Source organism: Berghia stephanieae, chromosome 1 (genome assembly GCF_034508935.2).
Source record: "Berghia stephanieae isolate SIO BIC M18660-M18661 chromosome 1, UCSD_Bste_1.3, whole genome shotgun sequence".
NCBI lineage: Eukaryota > Metazoa > Mollusca > Gastropoda > Nudibranchia > Aeolidiidae > Berghia > Berghia stephanieae.
In genome coordinates this window covers 131,868,417-131,879,791 of record NC_088360.1, presented here as the reverse complement: position 1 = coordinate 131,879,791, position 11,375 = coordinate 131,868,417, and the positions used below count along the sequence as shown (strand labels likewise).

Here is an 11,375-nt window from a genome sequence, read left to right as displayed (position 1 = left end):
ATTCACTTCATATCTTGTTGTTACCAACATAAGTGCCTGCTCCACTCACTTTTCTGAATTAAAAATTCACCCCATACACCGGAGCATACTCAATGTCTCAATCGTTTCTATGTTATATGTTTGTGTTGAGAATATTGGCTATTAAGCTTAACTGCTGGTCAAAATTATTCGCGATGGTGGTGTACGAACGAATCGGCGGTCTCAAGAAGTGGATGAGAGAGGGATCTAGTAATGACTTTGAGTTTGAAACGAATATTTTTGTGTTCGTGGATAGCTCACACGGTAGATCCACGCTCTCACCTGCCAGGCGGAGTTGTCGTACCAATAAGGTCGCAGGTTCAAACCCCACCACCGCCGCGAAAAAAATTTTTATTCTCTATTGTCTTCTGGCACTTTTCTATTCACTTCATATCTTGTTGTTACCAACATAAGTGCCTGCTCCACTCACTTTTCTGCATCTGGGGATAGTATCCTCAGACAGGTGTCTGGGGATAACAAAAATTGGTTATCCCCAGACACCTGTCTGGGGATAACGAATTTTTATTATCCCCAGACAGGCGTCTGGGAATAATGACAGCCCTTGTGAAATGTACCAGTACCAGTGATCACTGTCAAATTCTGAAATGTTGTCTTATTCAACGACTATTACACATTGAAACTGTGACGCTTCATCATGCCTGTATTTGAAAAGAAAACAGTTTCATACATTATCAATTTTGTAAGTTTGAAAAGACGGCGTTAGCTGGAATAACTGACTGAACTGGGTCGTCCTAAAAATCATGTTGAATCTTGCACTTGCTCATCTTCTCTTGCTCTCTTGTCTTCTCATTCTCTCTTTGACTAACACAACCGAACTACCGTTCTGTTCCGGGCCCTGTTATAATATTTTCATGTTGAAAATAGTATTAGATTACACCTGTGCTCAGTCTCGTGAAATTTGGTGACGGTCCAGTTTTTATGACGCCGGGCCAGACAAGTTCGTGGTTGAAGGGGAAGGACAAATGAATGGGTCTGGATTTCTTTTCTCTGTCATAGGTACCTATTGCCTTTTTAATCTCTCTCTCTCTCTCTCTCTCTCTCTCTCTCTCTCTCTCTCTCTCTCTCGCTCTCTCGCTCTCTCTCTCTCTCTCTCTCTCTCTCTCTCTCTCTCTCTCTCTCTCTCTCTCTCTCTCTCTTAAAATTTAAGAGTTAAATATCAATACATAAATTATTCTGTTAGAGAAGTCCCCCCCCCCCCCGCCCCTTCTCTCTCTCTCTCTCTCTCTCTCTCACTCTCTCTCTTCCCTCTCTCTCTCTCTCTCTCTCTCTCTCTCTCTCTCTCTCTCTCTCTCTCTCTCTCTCTCTTTTTCTTTCGCAACCATCCATTAAATCATCTGGTTATACAGAGATAATATATTAGAATAAAGCAATGGTGATTGGCTTAGTTTACTCTTCTTTCTTTTTAACTTTGGACTATGGCTTTAAATTTGAGAGATTCTTGGGTTGTATTTATAACCTGAATAACACTAGGTTTCGGGAACAAAGATATTGTAGCTTATTTATAAAGTAAAAATCAAGATAAAACAAAACTTTATGGCCTTTTATTTGAATAACATTGTAGTCCTTCAACATGCGGAAAGGACAATTCATTAAATGATAAATGCTTACAAAAAGTAAATTTATGTCTAATGATAAAGAATGGATTTATAACTAGTAATAGTAATACATTACATACTAATACAAAACTATGTTCCTATTATTTTTACACTTTGCTTGCGTTTGATTGATAGACGGAGACATTTTCCTCCTTTTTGACAAAATGCTATTATCATCACTGAATAAAAAACACTCACCAAAACCACTACATCATCTCTACCACCACTACTATTACAACCACCACCACATCATCATCCCTACCACCACTACTACTACAAATAACACCACATCATCCCTCCCACCACTACTACTACTACAGCTACCACCACATCATCATTCCTACCACAACTAATACTACAACCACCACCACACAATCATCTCTAAGACCACTACTACTACAACCACCATCACATCATCATCTCTAAGACCACTACTACTACAATCACCACCACATCATCATCCCCACCACCACTACCACATCATCCCTACCACCACTCCTACTACAACCACCACCGCACCATCATTCCTACCAAAACTACCACGACAACCACCACCACATCATCAACCCTACTACCACTACTCCAACCACCACATCATCCCTACCACCACTACTACTACAACTACCACCACATCGTTATTCCTAACACAGCTCTACAAGACAAGCACCACCACACAATCATCCATACGACGACCACTACTACTACAATCACTACGACATCATCCCTACCACCACTTCTACTACAATCACCACTACATCATCATCCCTACTACAACCACCAAATGTTGTAATTGCACTTTCAACTTTTGAAATCCACTGAGTCGTGTAAGACATTACTGCGAGACAAAATTTGGATAGCATCTCTTTGAATTTTAGTGAAATTCAAATTTATAGGTTATGGTCGCATGGATGGGTCATGATCTTCACGATGAAAAATTTCCCCCTTTTTTGTGACCAGTTAACTTTCTTTTTGTGATTGTCGTCTAGTTTTATGATGTCAATATTTAACTTAGAACCATCTTTCCAATCACTGTTAGGCGACCAGAGGGGTCAGAAAATATTTTTTTTGAAAAGAGAAAAAAACTACCAATATATCTATTGGGACTTAAAATAATTGTTTAGACTTGACTTTCAACTAATTCAATTCAAATTCTATATTTCAGGTTTTATTTATAGTGGTGGTTGTGGTCTGGTCTTATGTGTTTGCTGCTGGACGGTTTGCATCGGAGCGACATCTTGAGTAATCACAAATTCAGGATTATTTCAATTTCTGTATTTTTTAAAGAAAAGTTTGAAATGGAACTGAAGAGTGAAAAACCCTCCATGATAAGCAATTTTGAGGTGCTTGGTTTGCTTCAGGATATTCAAGCTGGTAAAGGGCAGAAAAAGCCCAATAAATTTCAAACCAATTTAGCGACAATAACTTATGAAACAATCAAATGCCTTGAAAACTGGCCATGTGTGAATCTCACAGAGGACGGAATAAAAACTATCATGAAAGAATTGCAGCCGTTTAACCTTTTACCTGCAGAGAAACTTCAACTGATTAATCTGTGTCCTACGTCTGCTGTTGAAATTCAGTTAATTGTGGAGGAGAGTGAGGAGCGATTGTCAGAATCAGAAGTAGAAAAACTTTTAGAAATAATAGGGAGGCATCTGCCTGTTCCAGAAACAGAGGACAATGAAGAGCAGCAAGTGAATATGGTGGAAGAAGATGAAGAGGAATCCTGAGAAAGCAGTTTAGGGTTATTCTTTTGATATGTTATTTTATTATTGCTATATTCACTTCAACTTTTAATAAAGTGTCATGTAAAGTATTCTCATCCTAATCTTATTGTGGTGTTAAATTGTTTGTATTTTCCTTACAATCATGATAACTGAATGTAAAAATGCTCAATTTTTATTTATAAACAAGAGTTTAAATTGACAAATAAATTTGAGCATTACGTAGCAAATCTTTGTTGTCCACGAGGGTTCAGGTGTCCTGTACATGAGCAGGGCTGAGAATCTTCCGCCTAAGGCCTATTTCCGCCTAATTGGTGATTTATCTCCTCCCATCACCATGACAAGTCTGCCGTTTAAAAAGACTCATCACAACCACTACATCAAAATCCCTACCACCACCGGTACTACAACCACATCATCATCCCTACAACCACCACCAAATCATTCCTATCACTTCTACTACAACCACCACCACATCGTCGTCCCTACCACTACTACAACTACAACCACCACCACATCATCATCCCTACCACCACTACTACAACTACCACCACCACTACTGCAACTGCCACCACATCATCCAGTGATGATAAACTTCCGCAGAATTTCAGGATTTTGGGATTTTCTTTGAAATGTTCCGCTGTTTTTTGCAGTGTCAAAATTTAATTTTTCTATAAAAAGCAATCAGTGGCTCCACGTTAGATCGATGAAAAAATCATGTCTTGTGTCAAATTTTGACACCTGTGCTCATTGCATAAATTTTGGTGACACTCGCATTTTTATGGCGTCAGCCAGGGTGGCATCATATGTCAACAAAAGTGACACAATGCTTGTGATGTCTTTGGATGAATAGATGTTGGGTAGGGATTGGAAAAGAAAAATGGAAAATCAATTCATAACTCTCTCTCTCTCTCTCTCTCTCTCTCTCTTCTTCTCTGTCTCAGTCTCTCTCCCTTACCCACATTTCTCTCTCAACCCCCCCTTCTGTCTTCATGTTATGTTCATGAATCTAATTTATGAACTGCATAACCACTAGGTTGCAGGTATTGTAGTGTGTTTTGTAAAGTAACAACAAATACTTTCTAGCCTTTGGGCCAAAAATTTATCATTTATCAGGGGTATGTGCACGTATTTGCGTATAGATAGAAAGAAGTTGACGTCACTCCCTACCACCACTACTACAACCACCACCAAATCCTCATCCCGACCAACAATACAACTACAACCACCACCACATCATCATCCCTACAACCGATACCATATCAATCCTACCACAACTACCATCACATCATCCGCCCCAGAACCTCAACAACTACAACTATCATCATCCCTACCACCGCTATTACTACAACCACATTATGTTGTAATTACACTTTCACCTTTTGAAATTCCTACAAGTGGTGTCAGGAATTGCTGCGAGACACATTATTTTGGATTGCATCTCAGTAAATTTTAATGAAATTCAAATTTATAGGTTATCGTTGCATGGATGGGTCTTGATCTACGCTGAAATATTTCCTCCTTTTTTGTAACCAGTCATTCTCACCCCTGATGAGGCAATAATAATAATAATAATAATAATTATTATTATTATTATTATTATTATTATTATTATTATTATTATTATTATTATTATTATTATTATTATTAATACTATTATTAACTATTATTATTTTAATAATAATAATAATTATTACTATTTTTTTTTTTATTGTTTTTATTATTATTGTTATTGTTATCATCAGAAAAAATCTCGACTACACCCAGGATCGATCTTGGTCCCTCTCTTGGTTACAGCAGAACACGAGTAAATTTGGTGCAACCCTCGGACGAAAATAGTTCTGTTTTATAATTGAAATAAGAAGGGTTTTGGGGAGGGGAAGGGGCACATACATGATTTTGTTATTTTCATCATAGTTGTAAATGTGCGGTAAAGTGTACTGTGTGTCCTCTACCTCTTTGGCGCCTCTCTTTGAATAGGACGGCCACTGAAGTCTGATTATTTTATTTTGAATGCCGTTAAAAATCTAGTAATTATTTTAAGTACATTTTTTTATTGTTGAGGACTCGTTTTTTGTTTTTAAAAGTTTTATGATGCTTGCGACAGATTTAGGTCATATCAGCTCCAGTAAAAAGGAAGAAAATGGGGTAGTCAAAATTCTAGAATTATAATTAAAGTACCCAAGAAAAGATAAGACAAAGGGGAGTGGCTCAAATAGGGACAAGATGGAGATTCCAAGAGCACACCATCATTGTACTTGGTTTGAGATCACCTAAATGTCTCATCCTGACACAAGCACAGGTCTCCACTAAGAGGAACACGCTCAACTATTTACAAATCATATGTAAACCAAAAATAACATAGTGCATAACAGAGAGATGATTTATAAGACAAAAATATCATCTCCCAAAACTCATAACTATACATTTCACTGTTTCCCTCCTAGTCAGGGTATCCGGCCCAGGACAAAATCAAGTATGTTATTGTAATCTCATTCCAAGACAAAGACAGAAAGCATGTTGGAAAACAAATACATAGGATGATAGAAGACACAGTAAGTGCCTCCCTCTCCCCTAATGGGAGGTCAGGAACCCCACGCAGAAAACTCAACTTGCAAACCGACCAGACGACAGATGACCCAATCATTCTTCAGAATCCCTAACTCATTAGTAAAAAAAAAATAAAAAGAACAATTCACTCCTTTTCAGAAATGTTACTGTACTGTTTGTTTTGTTTTTAAGGGTTTTACGGCCCTTGCAACACATTTAGGTTATATCAGCGCCAGTAAATAGGAAGAAAATGGGATAGTAAAAAGTTCTAGAATTACAATTAAAGCAACCAAGAAAAAGAAGACAGGGGAACTGGGAACAAATAGGGATCAGATGTAGATTCCAAGAGCATACCACCAATGTACTTAGTTTGAGATCACCTATAAGTCTCATCCAGACACAAGCACAAAATCCAACAAAGAGGAACACACTCAAATGCTTACATTGTACATTTAAAATAACAAATATAATAATACATAACAGAGAGATGATTTACAAGGAAAAAAATATCCATCTCCGAAAACAATAACTATATATTTGACCGTTTCCCTCCCAGTCAGGACAAAAACCAAGTAATCTCATTCCAAGACAAAGACAGAAAGCATGTTGGAAAACAGATTATAAGGGGATAGAAGATGCAGTATGTACCTCCCTGCCCACTATGGGAGGTCAGGAATTCCACCCAGTTACTGTACTGTGACTTACCGCCACTGAACACATTTTGAAAAGAAGAAAAACAACAACAAAAAAAGCAGACAATAACATTTATTTTTTTTAATCATGGTATTTTATTGATATTTAAAATATTTCATCATTTTTAACAAGAGTGTATAACATTGACACAGTCCTGTCAACAAAAGTTTTAGACCATTGTTGAACAGCCACAATGCCTTTTTACATTGAAATAATGTTCTTCTAACAAATGAAATTGAAAGCATTATGATATAGTTAAGCATTATAATTATAACATAATGTCTGTAACAATTGAGTATAATGGTGTATCAATATCATCTTGTACTTAAGTTTTTTTTTTGTACTTCACTGAAAGCTTTGAAATATAGAAGTATAACTGTAATGTAACGTTGATATGAAAACTTTATGAATCATAAAGTTGAAAAATAAATCATCTATTATAATGTACGTAGATAATACAGGTTTCAACAGTAACAGAAACCACTTCTTTTTATTTGGGTTGGCTGTCCTAGGCACGTTAGGATTATAGTAGATAACAAATTACAGTGCACCCCACTTATAACGGTATCCTCTCTGCAGCTACATGGTGTCCAAGACTCAATTTTTTTCCTGCATATCATAAGTAATAAAAAAGCTTACCATACCAACATGCGTTTTAGTAAAAACCCTATATATAATAGTGACGTTGACATGGTCATTTCCATCTCCAAATCGACAGTCAAAGTGAAATTTATGGTCCAATGAAAATGCTTGCTTTCCAACCAATGCAAATATCTCACCCGCAGACAATGAAAATTCTTGATTGGACAACCAATAATATCCACCTCAGCCCCTTGAATGTTGACATTAGCAAGTTCCTTAGGTGGGGCAAAGCAAAACAAAAAAAAGCTAGCTTAGCTGGCATTTGGCATTTGACATTCCCTAACCGGTTGACTGCTGTGAAGCCAGCGAGCTCCTGAATAACGAACACCTCGGTTATGAGATCTGGCGCTATCAACCCTATCATAATCTCTGATGGCTGATCACGCACATAAATACAAGAATGAATCACAATGTACAATGTCCACTCCCACTTCTACAGAGTTAAAGAGAAAATCGCTGGCTAAAATACATTCGGCATGGTCTACACACTTGTGCCACCTTAGCTAGCTTTGCCTCACCTACAGAACAGGCCTCAGAATTCCATATATACTGTCAACTGGGGCTACTTAGGCCACTTACTGAAAACAAGATTGCTTATTTCAAAAGATAAATTACATGTAGCTTTTATCTTTTAAATATTTAGAACCCAATAGATCTAATAAAGCACACATGAATTTAACTTTTTAAAAAGCAACCTTTTTTATTCTACTAAGTGGCTTAAGTAACCCCGGTTGACAGTAATAAATTGATCATCAAGAGCCCTGAGAAAATCGAAAAAGCATAGGTTTAAATCAAAGAAGGGGAAAAAAAGCGTCGACTGCCGTTGAATGTGATGTTGATGCAGCTGAGTTGAGTTAACATAGACCAAGCAGAGTCGAAAGATCAATACACCAACGACGTTGTGGAAACATGACAGACCAGGGAAAGATAATTGTAGATGAGCTAGGAGAAAAGAGTTTTCAAACAAACAATGGCTGGCTCTGTCATTTCAGGAAGCGATATAGACACTGTAGATGGCTGGAAACAGATGGCCATAGTCAAGAACTTTAGCCCCCACTCCTACCCTCCCGCCATAATTGACTGTTCCACAATATCAACAACTTTATAATGACATTTTTATTTGGTCCTAAAAGTTTCGTAATAGAGAGACTGCACTGTATAACACAATGGAACAATGGCAACTACTTTATCTCAATGTATTTTCTTCACTTTTTATATGTAAAGTAGGAAGGCGGGTTTCAATCCAGCCCATATTTACTCATAAATGCTGCCTGTCTTAATAGGAACAGTGACGTTTTTTTTTTTTTAGATTGATAGTATTACTATACTAGTAATATTAGAATCAGAATGTTAGTTTTAAAGCTAAAATTAAAATCTGAAGTATGTAATTAAGTTTCCTCAACTCAATGCTATCAGTCAGAACGAGTAAAATGATGTACATATTTTGATACTCCCCACACATGTAACATCGTAAAAATATTTCACATCTGAAATAATGAGTTACATTTAAATATAATTAACTGAGTTGAATACGCTTGTGTGAATTAATTTATGCGAAATGTCTAAATATGTCTTTTTCCAGAGCACAGCAGAATACTGGTACCGTTGCATATAGGGTAAGTATTCTACCTACTAAGCTATCATAGGCTGTTCTAAGTCAATTGAAATAATGAGAATGGTCTTATAAACTCAAAAAAGGTATGTGTTGATTTACTCTTATGAGTAAATAAAGATCGTTTGAAAAAAAAAACACATACCAAAAAAAACAAAAAACAAACACACATACCAAAAAAAAAAAAAAAACCTAAAAAAAATGGTTGTCTCAAAAAGTAATGACATCATAATTTTGTACTGCTTATAATACCCTGTATTCAACAAAATCCTCAAGAAAAACGATGCAGACAATAACAATACCAATGATCATTGGAATGTTCTGATTTAACCATTAGATCTATTTCGCATAATTTTAATCTTAGTGAAAATGCATCGTAGGATATCAATTATTGATCATAATCTATGTGAAACGGGAAGTGCTGTTGATTCTAAGAGGGAATTAGAGATGGAAATTTGATGGAACAAATCGTTGATTTCACGGACTATTGTAAGTGACATTTTAAATTCAGTACCAGTAAGGTTGCAGGTTCGAGCCCCCATCTGTAATGAAAAGGTCTAAGGTTCGATCCCCAGTCGAGGTCGACTGATTTTTCTGGGGATGTTTTTTTTTTCTTGTATTTTTCTTTCTTGCTTTGTCTGGCACCTTTCATACACACTTGTTCAGATCTTTATCTTACACCGGTGCCTGCTCATTAATTTCTTATTTTGATAATGTGAAATTTGTAGCTTACACAAGTTTGTGAAATAAATGACTAATTGGTCCTTTATTTGCTAACGGAGAACTACTATTGGGTATATATTTTTGTTCAGCCTCTCATCTTACAATAAATAAATTTTTTTATAATATTGGAAGTCATTGTAAAATTGGCACTAAAATCCAAGCCTTAACAGGAGAGATATTAATAGACTCTATATCCAATGTCATTTAAGTTAAATTATACACAATTCTATTTTTTTTTTAACACAATAAAGCTGTTATGTATAAGAATAACATAAGAAATATTTTATATTGGTGCGATAACACTATTTAAATAGGTTATTTTCCTTTTCAATTAAAATAACAATAAGGAACAGCTGCCTGGATACAAATACATTACACCTTCTTGAATGAAAACGTTGCTGCTTGAAGCTCGAAGAAATAAATAATAGAAAATCGAATGGAGGCTTCAATTTAATATACAAAGACAGATGATGTGGACGTTTTGGATTTCCCCTTTATCAACAAAACAACATGAACGAAACACTAAACAATGTCATTCTCAGATCTCTTATATTCATCTACAGTGTTTCATTCATGTTTTGTTTTTTTTTGATAAAGGGGAAACCAACCTGAAACGTGAAAATCATCTGTCTTCGTTTATTTAACTTGAGGAATCCATTCAATATCATATTGTTATCCACCTCTTTGAATGTACATTATCTGCAAACAGCTAGCTATTCATCAATATCAATAAATGCTTTCTGTGGTTAGATAAATACAATAAAGTTCTGTAAGCCTAGTAGAGGATTAAATTTATTTTCGCCTTTTTCAGTAACTGAGATGCTCTATGTATAATTCCACGGATGGAATATTGTGTGGTTTATCTTATGCTGAATATGATAAGTTTATTACAACATGTAACTGATAGTCAATGTTTATGAAAATGTCACTTTTCAAAACCGCTGATTTAAAAAAAAAATATTTACCAAGATGCATCAATAGTTACCTTTTATTAAAATATACATGTGGGGTTTTATTTTTTCTAATAAAACAATAGAAACCCATAATAAAATGAAAGTAACCTGAACAAAAAAGATCATTCTTCATTCGCTCGTGTGCTTTTCCTTCCTAAATGAGATTGATTTGAAGAGACCACCATTGCCCCCTGACCTTCGTTGGGTCAAGGATGGTTGACCTTGGTTCAAGGATACCTCCAGCTCCAATCCATTTCCAACTGGAATCCACTTACAGACGCTGTCAGCATCTGGTATTACAACAAAGAAGAAAAAAATAAAAAACATAATATATATATATATATAATATAATAATATATATAATATATATATAAATATATATATAATATATAATACACATCAATATAACTGTTGAAATAATGCATTTTTGTTGTCTTTAAAATTTGTATTTATTTTTTATTTTTTAAAATCAAACTTACCATACCTTAGTAATGGATAATAAACTATTAAGAGAGCATTGTTTTAGTTACATCCTTTAAAAAAGTTGCCTCCCTTGTCAATTTTGATGAAAAAGTCTTGAGTGTCCTATGACAAGGTTAGAAATCTTTTTTTTTTTAACTACGTATATCTGCTTTAAAATGAATACGAAGATAATTTTCTGATCACCACAGAGTCAAAATACAAGATATTATGCTCTTAATTCCAATTCGTGACATAATTATAGAATAGAATTGAACACCAAGTAGGGGTCCCTGGCCAACATCAATACTTAACGTGTAGAACAAGACATGACGCCTGTTCGGCGATATTACAATTTTTGTCGACGCTGTTGACGGTAAGGTTA

The 11,375-nt window shown here is 35.5% G+C and overlaps 2 protein-coding genes across 45 annotated transcripts in view; one reads left to right on the top strand and one right to left on the bottom strand.

Moving 5' to 3' along the window:
• The first annotated feature begins 549 nt into the window (after window positions 1–549).
• LOC144963213 (DNA-directed RNA polymerase III subunit RPC9-like) lies at window positions 550–3,467 on the top strand. Of its 2 annotated transcripts, none has more exons than XM_078897035.1 (2): window positions 550–718; window positions 2,797–3,467. In XM_078897035.1, the coding sequence occupies exon 2, from the start codon at window positions 2,831–2,833 to the stop codon at window positions 3,362–3,364; it is 534 nt and encodes a 177-aa protein (XP_078753161.1). In that variant the 5' UTR covers window positions 550–718; window positions 2,797–2,830; the 3' UTR covers window positions 3,365–3,467. The 2 variants fall into 2 exon arrangements, with proteins under 2 accessions (XP_078753161.1, XP_078753160.1); XM_078897034.1 differs by lacking the exon at window positions 550–718 and adding an exon at window positions 954–1,035.
• Window positions 3,468–6,672: 3,205 nt separating this feature from the next.
• LOC144963211 (extended synaptotagmin-1-like) overlaps window positions 6,673–11,375 on the bottom strand; it is a 113,782-nt gene continuing 109,079 nt past the window's right edge. For all 43 annotated transcript variants that reach the window (XM_078897011.1, XM_078897017.1, XM_078897031.1 and 40 more), the window contains one exon: window positions 6,673–10,821. In XM_078897011.1, the coding sequence (XP_078753137.1) occupies window positions 10,661–10,821 (161 nt within the window). In that variant the 3' untranslated portion in view covers window positions 6,673–10,660. The remainder of the gene's footprint in view (window positions 10,822–11,375) is intronic.